General features: G+C 40.2%; 2 protein-coding genes across 4 annotated transcripts in view; one reads left to right on the top strand and one right to left on the bottom strand.

Moving 5' to 3' along the window:
* Positions 1-5,396, top strand: part of GRM3 (glutamate metabotropic receptor 3) — a 106,307-nt gene extending 100,911 nt beyond the window's left edge. For both annotated transcript variants that reach the window (XM_030479882.1, XM_030479883.1), the window contains exon 6: positions 4,849-5,396. In XM_030479882.1, the coding sequence (XP_030335742.1) occupies positions 4,849-4,922 (74 nt within the window). In that variant the 3' untranslated portion in view covers positions 4,923-5,396. The remainder of the gene's footprint in view (positions 1-4,848) is intronic.
* A 4,774-nt stretch (positions 5,397-10,170) lies between these two features.
* Positions 10,171-17,318, bottom strand: part of ELAPOR2 (endosome-lysosome associated apoptosis and autophagy regulator family member 2) — a 101,375-nt gene continuing 94,227 nt past the window's right edge. For both annotated transcript variants that reach the window (XM_030480379.1, XM_030480380.1), the window contains exons 21-22: positions 16,751-16,916; positions 10,171-13,055 (exon numbers count right to left, since the gene is read on the bottom strand). In XM_030480379.1, coding sequence (XP_030336239.1) covers positions 12,996-13,055; positions 16,751-16,916 — 226 coding nt within the window. In that variant the 3' untranslated portion in view covers positions 10,171-12,995. The remainder of the gene's footprint in view (positions 13,056-16,750; positions 16,917-17,318) is intronic.

Genomic DNA, 17,318 nt, shown 5'->3' with positions numbered 1-17,318 from the left:
TAGACAAGGATGGGAGCACGCAGCACCTTGTTCACAGAGCTCTGTGGACAGCATGTCTGACCCAGAAAGCTAATTGAAAAAGCAAACTTCAACTATAACAAGGCAAGGACTAAGAAACAGAGGAAAGGGGGGACACAGAACAAAGCTTGCCAGCAAGTTTACACTAACCTAGCCTCAGGTTTTTGAGTATCAAAACCTACATTTTAAAATTGGCTAGAAACCTTTCGCACTTCAGATTTCAGACAGAACATGGAAGGAACTTGGGACCCTGCTGTGTATCACATTGGCAGGGATTAGGAGGTATCCCAGCTATCTCTGGCTCTCCCACTCCAAACCATATTGTGTGTGAATGTTTAGGGTCCCTTAACAAGAGAGCAGCTATGTGTCTCTACATGTCCCCCATTTCACCAGTCAGGACAGCATCCAGCCCTGACACCAGAACCCAAAATCTCCTTGGTATTTTGGAAAACTTAAACCAAGAGAGATGAGATGGCACTAGGTGCCCAGAATGCTGAGCACTCCCAAAAGACCGATGGATTTCTAATAGCCTTTAGAAGTTTGGTCCCTTGACAAAACGGTAAATCCCAAGAGATTATTTTCATCCTGTATGAATTTTGTACAAGTGGTCTTTTCAAGTGTTGATGTTCTCTTATAATATTGAATAATCTCAGTCAGAAATAATTTTTAATCACAGATACTTTTATACAGAATTGCATTTTGGAATTAGGGGGTTTTTATTATAATGGCTGGATAATACATGTGCGTGTTCATGCATGCATCTAACTGAAAGACATCCTCCGTGCACATTTTTGCATTGAAAGACTGCTTTTACAGGTTATGAATAGCTTTAAGACATTAAGTAAAGCATAAAAACCCAGACTCACAATCTTTTGCTACTTCATTGTTTAGAAATGTGGCTGCAGTCTTTTAATGGTTACACCTAGCTGAATAAGGGCTGTTCGTCTTTCTTGGTCTTCTGGACCATGGCAAGACACAGACCTGGCAGTGGGACTAATAAGTCCACCACTTACAATGGAAAAAGCCCAATAGTTGCCATTTAGGATGATTATTTGGGAAAATAACACTGAGAATGCCTGTGTATCGGAGCAACAATGTTTTTAAGAAGGAAAATTTTTCCTTATTCCATTCCATCTATTTGTAAATTGATTTAAATACATTTTTTTTTCTTAACTGTTTAGTCATTTATAAACCTCCAAAAAAGGTTGTCACCCAAATTGATTCTAATCCATACCTAAAATATTCCTCTCATTAGTCCTGGGGCTGTCAGCTTGTTTTTATTTTGGTCTTGATGGTGTTTTCATCATTCAGAAACTGCTTAATATGAAAGCGATCAAAATTACCTTCAGGGCATTCTGGTAACAGCAACATCCAAAAAGCTAGTTCTTGTTCACTATCAGAGCTTTAGAAGACAGGAGTACCCAATTTGCTTGAATGGTCAGCGTGTTTCTTATCTACATACATTCCCACCTCTATTGCATCTCAGGGCTGTCACCACCTCTTCATTCCATCAGTCATTAATGCCATGAGCATAGTGAGTTCATGAACAGCAAGTGACTCACAGGTAGTTTTTAACACAGTTCCTTGAACAGTGAAAACTGGTCAAACACTATGAGAAAAGGTAAGTGACACTCATGATGCTCTTGGGTAGGGCTAAGTGTTAGCTCTAAATGTGTATTGCAACTACATCCTTAAACTGAGCAGTGGTTAGGGATGGCCCAACTCAACGGTCAACCATATAAGCTGCAGTGTGGTAATGGTCATGAGAGCTAAACTGAGCACCTCATGTAGTCTGTACACAGCTCCTCTTCTTTGCTACGTGCTCTGCAGAAGCATGTAGTGAGGTGAGTACTTGACTGCTAAGTGAGGAAATGGTTTAGAGGCACCAAGCTTTGATCGTTTTGACAGCTGAAGTCTAGACTACGAAGGAATACAGATTTAAGCTGAAGAGAGGCAGAATATGTGTGTAGCTGGGTATATGACATGTTTTGAAATGTATACATCTATACACATTCATTTGAATCTGAAAATTCATGTTTGGCAGAGTGCTGCATAAGTTCTGCTTCCCCTGCAGTTTCCCATTGGGAAACATCCCATTGGGATGTTCCCCAGTTTTCCTGTGGCCTGTTTTATGGGCTTGGCAGAGGTATTTCCGTAAGGTAGGAGGTCAGCACTCATAAAACTTCCCAGAGAGCTCAGTACTGATTTAAGCACATACATGATTCATGCTGAGTTTTACCCCCAAAAGATGTCATTCATCCAAGTTATGTCCACATGGAGAGCTGCACACAGATTTGAGCTCCTCCAGGGGTCAGAGAAAGAACAGGATCTTCTGTTATAGCCGGAATGGCAAATTTTCTCTCTCAAAATTTATTTTCCCAGCCCTTACTCCAAACTAGCCCTGATAGATGGTTTTTATACATGATTAACTCACAGTTGTTGGACTGTGAGCATAAGTAGAGGAGGTGGCACACAGACAGTGAGTCTGAATCTGCCTGTTCCTGACTATGTAGGCATGATGTAAGGTGCCCACGGCAGTGCTGGGCTCTTGCATTTTACTTCTTGTTCTTTGCCTTGGATTATCTAAGCAAAATGAGGGATGGTCAGGAAAGAGATCAGAAGCATGAATTCCAGCCAAGTCAAGACTTCTGGTCATGTCACACTTTTGTCCTTGGCCTCAACACAAGGCAAAATGGACATAAAGTGTCTCTAGCAGACACAGCAATATTTCAGGAAACCCCTTGGCTGCTACTATGAGGCACGATGTGAAACTCAGAACCCTGCAGGGCCAGCAATTAACACTGCTGAGGTCTGTAAGGAAAAGCACAATCTTTCGTACTGTCTCAGAGAGAACTGCATACTCAGTGCGAACATTTTACTCCACACAGCAGAGTTAACTGCCTCTCTGCACTACAAGAGAGGTACGTGCTGTGAAGGAAGCCTGGGAACTCAAAAGCCAAGGCCACTCATTCCTCCCCTATCACCATACTTCTCCGTCCAACTTGAACAAGCTCCTGACCCAGTTATGGTAGTATTTGAGCTATTCATGTTTTTCAATGTCTTGAACTTCAAAAAAACCCTGAAGCTAAAAACTTTCTGAGTGGGTGACTGATGTTCACAGAAACAAAATGCTGTTGCCTGTAGTCACACTGCAGCAGAACAGGGGTTTGAATCAGGTTTCCTAAGCAGCACTGATTTTTCTATTTGTCAGTGATAAGTAGAAATCAAACTATCAACAATAATAAAAATTTCACATCAACGTACTGCCGTATTATAGCCAATTAAAAACTGAATACAAGACTTGATTGTTCAATTTCACAAAATCATAGACATGATGCCCCGTGACCTTTTACCTACAAGGACTGCTTTCAGGTATGTGACTCGCAACACATATCCAGGTTGTGAGAGATCAATCTTTACTTAATACAGAGCAGGGGCTCATTCTTAGCTCTTTTGTTATCAGGAATATGTCCTGACCTCTGAGTAGTAGGTTAGTCCAATAGGTGCCTCTCAATTTCTTTTGTTAAAGCAGTTCTGTTTTCCATTAAATATTTATTCAGTCAATGAAAGAATTAGAAATAGTTGCTGATTTGAAGAAAGAATGCTTTGTTCTAAAAGTGATGCTGAGCAGCTATAAAGAACCAGTCTGCAACTGAGAGCGTAGCCAGTTTTGGAAGGCTGAGCATGCCCTTGTCAGCTGCATAAATTGCTTTTTACACTGGATGATTGAGTTTACTAAGTCACTGCTTGCTGGGTGTTTTCTTTGATGAAGGCATCACATTTCGCTGGGTCACTGTTATCATTAACCTAATGTATCTTTCAAGAAACAGCTTTATGGTGCCATGAGCAGAGATGTCACAGACTATCTGAAAACACATTCTTGATGCCTAGTGGATAATTTTAACAAAGATGGACAAAACAGCTTGCTTTTAAATTAAAGTCCACAAGGCTCTAGCAATATGGTAATATATCCTTCAGTCAAAATACAAACAGATTTAGGACCAGATTCTGATACTCAGATTCAGTTGTCGTATCACTGAAGTCATGAAAACCTGTTGTATACAATCTTAGGCAATGCAGACAAGGATATCAGAATCTGGACCTCACCTCCGGATGCATATTGAATCCTGATCCAGACATCCTAGAAATGGTAGGGTGTTATAGCCAGAAAATATTCTGGGATTAGGTGAGAAATAATCTTGGTTTCAAATCCAGTTATTCAAAAATTTCTTCATCTAACATGTACTTATAATTATTTTTTTTTTAATTAAAAATTAGATTAACACGCAGTCCTAATATGCAGAGGTGGATCCTCTCCTGGATTTATAAATCCATATATTTTATTTCAGGAATGTCCACTGCAGTTATACAAAAGCTCAAAGGATCAGACCTTAGCATTTGTTGCTAATAAAACACAAAAAATCCAAAGGTTCACTTTATTCTACAGGGATATCTCAGCACCAATCTAGCTATATTAATTCACACTACCATGCAAAGTGCTATAAAGTGAGACCCAGTGGCGCAGTATCACCAAAAGAAAATTCATATATTCTATTCAGACACTTCTTGGAGAAGTTTAGTCACCCTAAATGCTCTCAATGGTCAGCAAAGAGAAATCAGGTTCCTCCAGAGGATGCTTCAGACTCTGATCTGAACTGCCTTGTACCCCCACCAGCTCCACTACTGACACGGTCATGTACAGTGACTTTTCATTGGGCATCTTGATTAAATTGGGTGAGATGGTCCAGATCAACATAAATTGTTACCCTATGTCTTGTAATTTTTTGCTGCCCTGAAGTTAGTTGATTTTCCCCTCTCTTTCTCTTTCAGCATCTGCTAGTATGTACGTACCGACCGTCTGCAATGGAAGGGAAGTTCTGGACTCCACCACTTCATCTCTGTGATTGTGACTTGCGGTTCAGTTCTTGAGTTTTTAGACTGTTAGGCAAAATTTTGCACATGTTGTGCACTTTGGAAAACACCAGAAAACAGAAGAAATCAAAACAAAACTAGTACCTTTTTTTAGAAACAGTGTAATAAATTATTTTTGAGGATTGTACAGTATATAGTGATGTTCTGGAACTTTTTAGACTGATTTTAGCCTTTCTGTTGTTAACGGTTGTAAGGGACGTGTAAATAACCATGGTTCACAATGTGCATAGTCCTGCAGTAAGGAAGTGATTTGTTGCAAGCACAGTTGCAATGTTAGGTGACTTCTTTCCTACGAAATTTTTTTGTAGCTCCTTGTTGTAATTAACTTAGACTGCATTTCTATGTTGTATATTACAGTTACCTTACGTGTAACAGATTGGTTTTCTCAGCACAAAACAGCAGTATTAATGTAAAGGTACCAATAATAAAAAGATAAAAGTTTTTCAGCATGGTTTCATTTTTGTTTCTTCCTCCCTCAAGGTTATTATGTTCCTGTAGACTCCAGGATAGGAAAAAAGGATAAAACTTCTGCAGTACTAGTATGGGTACACACGTGCCTGTGTATGGGTCCGTGCCTGTGTTACTAAATCCATATCACATAATATGTTCTTACAATGAATGCTTTGTCACGGTCAAGTATAAATTCCCTCTCCTTAAACAAAAAAATGCACATTATTAAAGCATCTCAAGTACTCGTTTTGTTATTAAAATGTGGGGTAATTTTCAGAAGTGAAAATGTCTAAGTGCATCTCGGTGATGCCAAAAGTTTTTGATCGCTGTTTCACTCATTCGTCATGACTTAACGCTGTCATGCACACAATAGATTGGTATCATATAAAACACAAAGAAATTTTAGATCAGGTTAGCAAAGTGATGGAAAAAAATCTGTCAGAAAATTAGCTGAGACTGTTTTATACCTCCAGCCAAAACAAAGCTGGTTCAGTTTGTCTGCATCAACTGTGCTGTGAAAGGTAATTGGAGCATTGCAGAAACAGAGACCAAAAATAGTCAAAAGAAAAAGAAATCCAGGAGACATTTACACACATCTCTGAGGGTGACCTTTGCATTCAAACCAAACGATTCAAGACACACATACCAGCTACTTAGACAACTGCAAAATACCTTTAAAGTCTGGCGTTTATAACTGCTCTCTTACAGCTGCCCTCACCCTACTGAAACAATCTGAATTCCTCCCTTCTGCTGGGTCCAGAAAGTCATTAAGGAAACAAACACACCTTTGATTAATGTGTCTGGGCATATTTACCTAAGGGCTTCTTCTCCTTGATCTCATTCCAGCTGAGGTCAATAGCAAAATTCTCATTGACTTCAAAGGCAACACCACTGGCCCTTGAAAGGCAGACACTACAGATACTTATACTGTTGGATGTACAAGTTCTCTGGAGCCCAGTTCTCCTGCACTTGCAGATGTTTCTGGAAAGGTGCAAGTCCTTAGAGCTGAACTAGCAAAGGAAGTAGCTGTGACCTTGAATGCAAAACTTAAAGGTATGGGTTCTTAAAATTCCTACTCACAGATAGATGTCTGATTTTTCTGGACACCCATAGGTCCACCAGCAAAGATCTCTTGATGTCAATGTTTCTGTGACTGGCTACACAGGCAGCCATTTGAGCATCTGCATCATGGAGCTGTCTAGTACAGGAATCCCTGTGACTTTCCTCAAAATAGACATTGCTTAGCCCATATCACATGCAAAGCTCTGCTTCTTTCTCTCCACAACCTCTGGAGCGCCGCATGTTTCAGATTGGTTCCCACCTTGGTGCACGGCACGAGGGTCAAGTTTTGACAGGTTGGGAGTCTTGCTTTCTAAATCAAGACACCTTAAAGCATCTAAAATTGGGCAGCTACAGTCATTTGAATTTGGTGTGCTTTTTTGTGGATTAAGAGGCTGTGCACAGTATGGCAAAAGGTCAGAATAGCCGACCATAATGCTGATATCCCTGCATAATCCACATTACCTTTACGGAGCTCTTAAAAATGCCTAAGGCTATGAGAATTTCTTCTCAATTTTTATGGAAAGCAATACTCAGGGTCAAATCCACCTCACCTAACATTCATTGTCTACAGCAGAAATAGTTACATATGAGATTGTCAACCCCTTCTCCCTTTGTACTCACTGGAGGGAAGTAGGCATAATTTCCCTGGCTGATCTCAAGACTGCTACTTTAAGCTGAGATGAATCTGTCCAAATTAAGGCTAGCACAGCTTGCTCAGATCACAAAGTTTGCACTGAAATAAAGGCATTGTGTCAGATGAATTGCAACCCTAGAATCTAAATTGGCACCACTGAAGCTAATTTATAGCAGGTGAAGATGTTTCTGTCCTGGAGTTTTCATCCAATTTCATAGCACTACCCAGAAAACGACCTGATATCTGTGTCTGAGCAGGTGTTATGAATACTTGGGTGGTTTGAAAGCCACTTGCATGTGGGGTTTTCATACAAAACCCCCCCTCTCAACACTAAAAACCGCATGGAGCTCTGGAGTTCCAGCCCAACCAAATGTTTCTGACATTCTTATACTTTACTTGGTTTTGTCTTGCAAGCTTTTCACTTCTTTCCATTGGATGCCCAGGGATGCACATTATCTGGTATTGCCTGATGGCTCAAGTAATCCAGTTTCAAAACATAACAAAACAAAACCCGAAAATGTCAAAATCTGGCAGAGGCTTTGCACACCATACTGGTATGTACATTTTGTTGTTGTTTCACATCATTTTAGTTCCTCTATTTAAAACAGGTTTTGTTCCTATTTGTGTGAAACTTGGCTTTAGAGTAGAAAACTCTTTTGGTCTCTTTATTGCTCACATCATATATAAAGATTTGAGTAATTCACCTCAAAGCACAATGGGTCCTGTCACAGCTCCTTGCATGGTGGAGGGTACCCAAGTACCTTGTCTGTGAGGCTGAAGAGTTATCACACTGCCCTGAGCCCTGCATGCAGTGAGCCAGGGGGAAATGCTGGGATGAGACCAAGGTGTAACCCAGCTTCTATAGTGCCTTAATGGAGGCTATAGGAAAGTTTAGGTTTTCATTCAGAAGCCATAACTTAGAGTACCAGAGCTCTCTGATACAAATCAGGAGTGAAAGATTTGTGAAAAACTGATCACTTTTTATTTATTGGCTGAGCAGAAAAAAAAGACTCAAAAAAAATCACTGCAGGTCAATCTGAAGTAAACAATCTTTGGGGTTTTTTTGTCTCTGTTCTGGATTTGCTTTTTTCTTTTTGGAGGAGAAGTGTTTCTTTTTTAAGTCTAGAGTGAAATTTGAAATTCAAACCAAAATCTACTGTGGTAAAAGAAAACATTTTATTTTGTCTTCAAGCAATTGTTTCTCCTGAATTAATTGAAAACAGCTAGTTTCAGTCACAGCCCAAAAGATTTCAAAAGGAACTGTCTTTTGAAATCGAAAAATTATCAAAACCTATTTAAAAAAATATCATGTTCTACCTGAACAAAACAAATCCCCAAAATCAGCAAAAAATGTCCAAAATATCCTGGCTCGGATAATCTCAGCTCTGGTTAAAGAGCTTTCCACTGCAATCCTTCACCCAATTTGTACACTTAGACTAAGGGAGACCAAAACAAACCCATAACACATGCCCAAACACAGTCTGATGTCCATGACAGCACTGCCTACTCATTAATGCTTGCAGTCTGCAAGATGAAAGGCAGAAGTTATTTATTCAGAGACACCTCAAAGCTCCTCAGCAACACAGATAAAGCTGAGTTTTGTCACTACAAAAAGGAAAGAGGCCAAGGCCAGGCGGGGCTGTATTTGCAATAGGAAGGGGATGGGTAGGAAGCAAAGGCTGGGGGGAGACCTGGAGCTCCAATCTTCTTGCTTATCCTACCTCTAAGGAAATGGTAGGGTCAGGAAGGGGTTTCTCTCTCCCCAGCTACACCAACCCCTTCTTTAGAGTCAGCAGTGGCAAGCCAGATAACTTCACTGCTCACAGCCAGCTGGAAAACAGAGCATGTTACCCATAAAAAGAGTGACTTCTAGTATGTTGTCATCTGAAGTATGGAAGGAGGCAAGGATGGGAATGGGCTGTACATAACACCAAAGCTCTCAGAGGTGACACTTGCCTGTGTTTTATTCAAGCAAACACACATTTACACAACCTTGCTTTGTTTTTTAGGTGCTGTTAGAGCACGAGCCTTGCAGTATGTGGGACCTTAGAATATTCTTCCTGATGAGGTCCAACTCTATACATCCAGAGAAATAACCAAAACACAGTGGCAGCTTATGATCAATTCAATTCTGAGGTCTCCCTCATACCTGTTGCATGTATTCAGTGTCAGTGCATCCAACAAGGTGATTGGGGAGGTCAACATACTTTGTAACACACATAAAATCTTTTAGGATGAGCCTGACCTCATTTATTTCTGTTCCTATCTCCCCACATGCAAAGAAGTGCAGTTCATAACCATTCAAAAGCAGTGATATATAAAACCAAGGGGATTCAGTGAAAGAAGTACACAAGGGGAAAGACTAAGAGAGAACACCACCAAAGATAAGCAGAACTTCTCTTGAGGTTGTCATTCCCTGTTACATTACTAGAATAGCTATTTAAGGCCTCAATGCTTCATGATGTGGACCAAGCAGCAGCATTCCTTGCTTAGGAAGAAATGTCAGCCCCATTGGTGTGTCAGCTTCAATTGTAACTGCTTTTACTCTTACATTGAAGTATTGGTGTTGCCCACTGCTGGAGATGAGTCAACAACCACTGGCTCCTAAATGGCTCCTACTATCTTGTCTAATTATAATGAAGTATCTCGATTTTATGGGTACTACTGGCTCTGGCAGGACAGACAAACCAAAACGTGCAAACTTTCCCCTTTACTAATAAGGAATCCCAGAACCCCCTTTTTCAAGAGCAAATAGTCAAATCCTCTTTGAACACAGATGACAGATCCTTGAAGCTACTCAGTAACTTCCCATTGCGGCTCTAAGATGGTTAATTTTGCCCGAAACCTAGACTCTTAATCAATCAGGGTACGTACTAAGAACATCAACCAACATAATCAGCACCAAGACAGAATACATTATTTGCACATTCCCCGCCCCAGCGAGCACTGTCAAAGCTGTGACAATAATATTCTGCTAATTTGCCAATAATTTATACAGACACACCACTAAAATGTGCTTAATCCTCCAAGAGATTTAGTTGCTTGACTCCAGATTTCAAAGAAAAGCATGCAAATGCAGCAATAAAATGCATTCCGTTTAATCAAGTGAACACATAACACACTGATTCACATTGTTTTATGGCATCAAATAACAGTTTCTGATGTGATTCTGTGTGGGAGAAAAGGGGGAGGTTGCTGTAAGTATATTTTGGCAGAGTACTGGAGGTCACAGACAGCTGATTTCTTAATGAAGTGTTGAAGGCTTCCAAAATTTGCCTCTTATGGGAAAATGGAAACTTCCTCTCTCTACTATAACAGAAAGAAAATAATAGCAGATATCAGTTAAAATATGCCAGTTTAAACTTGCTTAATTGCTGAAAAATGCAATTTTCTTATTTTGAGCTAAATAACGTCTACAGTATGGGTTTGTATCCCAAAATGTTGACACTGAACGAGAGATGCTATTAGATCGCATGGAAGAATTGTCAACAGTAACATGACAAACCATTTGGAAGCAGAGCTGAGAAGAGTCATGGAGCAAAGTCTGTCAGAGCTGACAAAAAACTTCCACTCTGCTTTATTTAGAAAATAAAATGGAAAGAGAAGGGAACCAAACAAACCCTCTGTGGTATTAAGTCAAATTAAATATAGTTCATAAAAATTAAGGCATTTTGACATTACAGAGATGTGGGCCCAGTGTTGAAAGAAGAAATGATGTTCTGGAGAATTAACTGTGATTATGGCTTGGAAAACATACAGAGAGAGAAGGGAAAAAATTAAATGCAATTTGATGGCAGTGAAAAGCTGCAATGTTTAAGGAAAGGCTGCAGTTCCACCAAACATCTCAAGTCCACAGTTTCAAATATATTTTCACTTTATTTTATGAATGCCCATCAGATATATATCTTTGATGCTACAGCACACTAGTTGAATAAAAATCAACAACATAAAAACCCTCTTCGTAAAAGATCCAAGATGTGACATCCCAAAACCATAACCATTAACTCTGTGAGCATATCATCTTTGACAACCATATATAAATGACATCATGACAACAAATACAATGTACAATAATAAGTGTGCAATGGTACAAAATATACAAAAAGGAATGTGTATTTAATATACATTCAACAATACCCCATAAAAATCTTTCTTGGGAAAGTGAAGTGCCTTTTCAAGAACAACAAAAAATGTACACCACTTCAGTTAAGATGCCTGAAGTATCTCCCATCAAAAGAGTAAAGCCTGTGTTCTTTGACTGGAGATACAAAATAATTCAGCTGAATTTTCCCTAAGGAAAAAAAAAAAAGAAAATCTAAACTTCATAAAATTTTTGTCCACATCTATAATATAATAAGATATTTAGAATGCAGAAAATTCAGTTTAATTTAAATTTTACTTAAAAGTGGGCCCTCTTTTATTGATAGGTCTAGCTCAGTCATATAAAATCAAAAATCTATATTCCTTAGAGTAAAAAGACCACTTCTGTCCATGTGTCTTTTCTGGTTTTGATGTATGCCATAATTCACATCGTTTTGCTGTAATGGAAATATGAGTCCGACCAGAGGTCAATACAAGACCCGTTCCTCATTTTCTCCTGGCTGTGTACAAGTCTTGCATAATTTTACTCAAATATTTTTTGCCTAAGTTTCAGATTCCTTTGAGTTCAACCTCAATGGGAATTTCAGGAAATTATTACAGTGGATATTATGAAGATCACATGCTTACAATGTGGCTGATTTTATGAAAACATCCACCTAGCTTCCATTTTTCGAGGCACCATTTTGTGCCCTTCTTGGTAGGTACTTGCATCAACAGCAGAAAGCAGGTACTTGCATCGACAGCAGAAAGCATTTAGATGCTGAGCTGTGCAATTACCTAAACCATACTCAGCTCTGCTGGGCATCCACCCTCATTGGTCCAGGAATAAAGGTGGCTGAGTGTTTCTAGTAAGCCTCCCAGCTGACAAAGCTGATCCCTGATTTCCAGAAGTAGAGATTCCTGCCTTATCTCCAGAGTTCAGGCTTCATTGGTTTGCAACATAGGGAAAGGTGACACATTGGCAGCCCAAGGGAGAGTACTGAAACTGCCACTGACCTCTCTTGAAAGGACAAGCTTCCACAGAGAGGAACAAGTGCAACTTGCACTGTAGGTATCGCTTTCCTTCTCTATCTGTAGAGTTTGAGTCTGCTTCTGCCTATAAACTCATGGGACCAGAACTACAATTCATACCATAACAGTTAGCACATCTAAATCTAGCAGCTCCAGGTTTTACCCTAACCCTGATGGCCATGATTTAGGAATCAGAATGGGTTCAACTTGCAGGTGCAACACCATGCCTCTTGTATTTGAGGCCAACACAGACCATCCAGCCCTCCAAAGCATTAAAATCAAAAGTACTTTCCAAAGTTCAAAACTCACCTGAGGCTCATTTTGAGTACCATTCACAATTCTGATTTTAAGAGAGACTCACAGTTATGCTACTAAAGGACAATACACAACCTTTGCAGGAGGTTTCAGGCCTCTCTGAAAATCATTTCTTATGAATATGTGTGGAAGGAGTGATAGGAAATGAAAGGTACCTACAAATCATATGGCATGTCTGAGCAATGCCCAGGTGAATGCAAAAAACTCATGTTATTTGCTGTATGTATATCTCTTCCTGAGTTGAATTTCATTCCCAGTATGGAATCCAAGTGTCTGCTTTCTTTTTTGGCAAGGTACTCAATCACATGGTAAGGCAATCCAATTTTCTGGTTTGCTTCCTGTCTTCTTTCCACCCAAATGGCCAAGCATTTCTCACCAAGATCACCACTACAATGTGTGCCAGAATATGTTTAAAATATGGTCCTGTAAAAATAGAAATTAGGTTTGTTTCTTTGAAGGCAGCATTAATTCTTCATATATTCTGGGACCTTGAGGATTTCAGCTGAACAGATTCAAAATGATCTTCCTTTTCCTGCAATGGAAAAGACATTTCTCATCAACTGGGATTCCTCAAATTCACTCCAACAGTTACTACAGTAATTCCTTCTCTTAATATCTGCAGAACAGCCTTTGCCAAAGACTTTGGTTTATTTCTGCCCCAATCATAAAGCACACAGTTTGTCTCTTTATTATTTAATGACTCTGTAAAAAATTTGCAAAAACAACTAAAACATAGAATCATAGAATAGTTAGGGTTGGAAAGGACCTTAAGATCATCTAGTTCAAACCCCCCTGCCATGGGCAGGGACACCTCACACTAAACCGTGTCACCCAAGACTCCATCCAACCTGGCCTTGAACACTGCCAGGGATGGAGCATTCACAACTTCCTTGGGCAACCCATTCCAGTGCCTCACCACCCTCACCGTAAAGAACTTCTTCCTTGTATCTAACCTGAACTTCCACTGTTTAAGTTTGAACCCGTTACCCCTTGTCCTATTATTCACAGTACTTACTTTAGAGGGTACAGGGCAAGTTTGCATTTCATACTCTTAGTATAGGACAGGTAGTCAGAGCTGGGGAATTCCAAGGTAATCATATCTATGGTTATCATTACTTGCTAAGGTGTTTCCTACAATAAATAAAACATTTGGAGCAAAGTCTGTGAATGTGAACACCACTGCCTCACTCTTGACTTCCCATCCCAACTTCTCCTCTGGGAAATCCACAGGACAAAAAGGCTCTACAAATCCTCTGGCATCCTAAAAATCAGGGGTGGAGGGTTGAGATTTCTTCCCTGTTTTATTTGCAGGGTGACAGCCTAGGCCATCTGGCCAGCAGGCATCAGGGTGAGAAGTGTGGATGCACACGTTACTGAGTGTGTGAATAACCCAATGGTCCATGCAGAAGCAATGAATGAAGGAGTCCTAACAAAACTACTCACTAGAAAATGCTGGTTCTTGCTTCGTGTACCTACCTTTTATACCTGCTGATGTACACAAACAGTTTGCAAACTATGTTAAACTAACCTCTTGGTCTCTTCTTTAAAGCCATCTCACTCAGATCAAGACAGCCTAGGACAGGCATGAGAAAGAGCAAGGAAGAAAAATGTCCTATGCTACCCTACAGCAGAGTAGGTATGTCTTGTTCTGAAGGACCTGATATTGTTATGCTGGAGACAACAGATGTAACCAGAACAGCCTCCAATCTGAAGCAGTTTCATAATTCTTTAATTTCTACTTTCTCATGAAGAGTAATTTATTTCCATATTACATCCCTAGCCCTAAATTCCTTGGGTACACAAACCCACTAATAGCTTCACAAGATGTTTTGCTTCATAGAAACGCCATTGCCTGAAGCTTGAACATATAGCTAGAATACTTCAAACTTTTCTTTCTCTCTCAGTTTATGTTTCTCTTTCTCCCTTGCCTTCCTCTGTACATTTTTTCCGTATTTTACATGCATATGCAGCAAGAGATGAATTTCCTCATCTTTTGCATAAATGAAAACTGATGCCTATAGCATTTGTTTTGGATAAATACATATTAGATTACAGTTATCTGGAGGGATACAGGACACAGAGCTCAGTAAGCTAACGAGGTATTGGAAGCTGAGTATGCCAGCTATGATTGTCTAGCAGGAAAAAAGGAGCCAGCTTAGAAACATCTGACAGGCTTGTTTAAAAAGGAGAGAATACTCAGGGAGCCTACAATGGATATAGGAATGATAAAAAGCTCTTTTTGAGTCCAAATAGGCATTCAAGTGGTCTGAAAGCTAAAGTACTAAAGCTTTACAGAAGGAAAACAAACCAAACAAACAAACAAACAAAACCCACTTAGAGAATCACAGAATGGTTTGTGTTGGAAGGGTCCTTAAAGCTCATCCAGTTCCAACCCCCTGCCACAGGCAGGGACACCTTCCACTAGAGCAGGTTGCTCCAAGTCCCTGTGTCCAACCTGGCCTTGAACACTGCCAGGGATAGGGCAGCCACAGCTTCTCTGGGCACCCTGTGCCAGCGTCTCAGCACCCTCACAGGGAAGAGCTTCTGCCTAAGAGCTCATCTCAATCTCCCCTCTGGCAGGTTAAAGCCATTCCCCTTGTCCTGTCCCTACAGACCCTTGTCCAAAGCCCCTCTCCAGGCTTCTTGTAGCCCCTTTAGGCACTGGGAGCTGCTCTAAGGTCTCCCCTTAAGGAGCCTTCTCTTCTCCAGGCTGAACCAGCCCAGCTCTCTCAGCCTGGCTCCAGAGCAGAGCTGCTCCAGCCCTCGCAGCATCTTTGTATCCTCCTCTGGACTCGCTCCAATACTCTCCCACGCTTTCATCTCTATACTCATAATCAGGAAGGAGCCCATGGTTGGTGATGCAAATGGAGTCAGCAAAGCTTTTACACTTATCAGGCGTACAGCAAAACATGACCTTCTCCAGCAGCACTGGTCATTACACTCAGCCACAGCCAGCCAAGCCATTTCACGGTCAAAAAAACATCATCAGTGTTTCAAAGTCAGTCCCTGTAGGATTCAAAATGGAATCAACCTCCATTTTTTGCAACACCACTACAAAATTTGATGTGATTTGATTTTATTTACATTTTCAATATTCTCAGTATTGAATTAGGAATTAATATTGAATTTCTTCCCCTTTCCAAAAGGAACAATATTGATTTTTGCCAGACAAATAGTCAAGCTGGGGTCAAGGGGAAGTTCCGCATATTAGCTGTGTAATGGCAACTTCTCCAAAGGGAAGAGAAAAAATAAGAAAAAAAAAAAGAAAAAGGAGGCATACAGGTTTTAATTACATTGCACTCAATCACAGAAAGGAAAAAAAAGAAAGGAATACAAGAAAAAAATCTCAAAATTGAACATTCTAAAGTATTATTTGGACAAGAAACATAAGAGTGACATTTTAAAATAAACGTTTATCATGATCTTTTTAGAAATCTTCCTTTATGAAACAACTCATTTCAGCAAAACTGAAAGGGAAAATGTTATCTAACTTTATCCTGATCATAACAGATCCCCCAGCTGCATTCTTTTAAAGACAACACTACCCTTCCCATACTGCAAGGAATTTGGAATAAATGCCAAGGTGCCTGTGGGATCTATCATGATAGTCCTCTATTGTCCCTCTCCAAAATGTTCTCAAAGGGCACCAAAGACCTTTGTGCTATGAATTCAGACATGCAACAACCCACAGCTCATGTGGTGAGGAAAAAATGCTGTTGCTTCCCAGTTAAATGGAGGAGGTTGCTGTATTGGGTAACAGCCTGTGGCTGATGCCTCCTCTTCATTCTATAGTATTCCGAATAGTAGAATCCTACAGTACTCCTGATTATGGTTCTCAAGTCAGCCATGAAGCCAGCCCAGGTGAGCTGCAAGCAGCTGGCTGGTGGCTAAGTTCCCAGTGTTAATTTTCGATATCTATAATAGCTGTGTTTGCCTCAGTAATGGAGGTGGCTGGTACAAATCCAGGCAGAGAGGTTCCCCCTGCCATTAACTGCTCTTTTTAGGCATCACCTACAGAAGAAGGAATGCTACTGAAATCTCTCTGCAGAAGAGGGACCATTTACTCAATATCCTGCAAGATGCAGTGGATTTCAGCAGATCAAGTATGGACTGAGTGTAGGAGGCTGCAAAAAGCACTGTGCAAATTAGCATCACAGCCTCATTACTTCCAGTCATAAATAAAGGTAATAATTATTTTTAGTATTAATAGTAGTAATTACTACTCACCTTTGTTGCCAGGGACTTGAGCTTCCCCAGCAGTGACTGCTTATTTGAATATACTATTTCTTCTTCATTATCTTCTCCTTCCATTATAGCACAGCTGTCAGCAGCTGGCAGCTCACACTCTTTCGAGTTCGCTGTCATCACTAATTTGGAATATTTATACTCCAGCCTGAAGATATAAAGCCAGACAGGTACAGATTTTTTTACAAATGTCCCATATTCAAGGTTTTCATAATTTAGATTATCTGCAGTCCTTCTACGTAGTTACTTCTGATGTTTTTATTGGAAATCAGATACATTTCAATCATTAAAAATAATAACCAAAATAATATTAACAATACATCAAGCTCCTGCTCTCCACATTAGTCCTACATCCTTACAAAAGAGCCATGTTTTCCCAAGAGACAAGTAGGTCTAGAGGATTTCCTGCATGAAGCAGTGCGACCTGTTTGCTGCTTGGGGCAATAGCAGGTCTGACTTCAGAATCTACATCTCACTGTGTTCAAGAAGGCTATGGGGGAGAGGAGAGATGTGTAACAGTGTGTGGTAGGAGGTAGCAAGGGGTTGGGAC

This window comes from Strigops habroptila, chromosome 3, assembly GCF_004027225.2.
Source record: "Strigops habroptila isolate Jane chromosome 3, bStrHab1.2.pri, whole genome shotgun sequence".
NCBI classification, from domain to species: domain Eukaryota; kingdom Metazoa; phylum Chordata; class Aves; order Psittaciformes; family Psittacidae; genus Strigops; species Strigops habroptila.
This window is presented reverse-complemented; position numbering and strand designations above follow the sequence as displayed.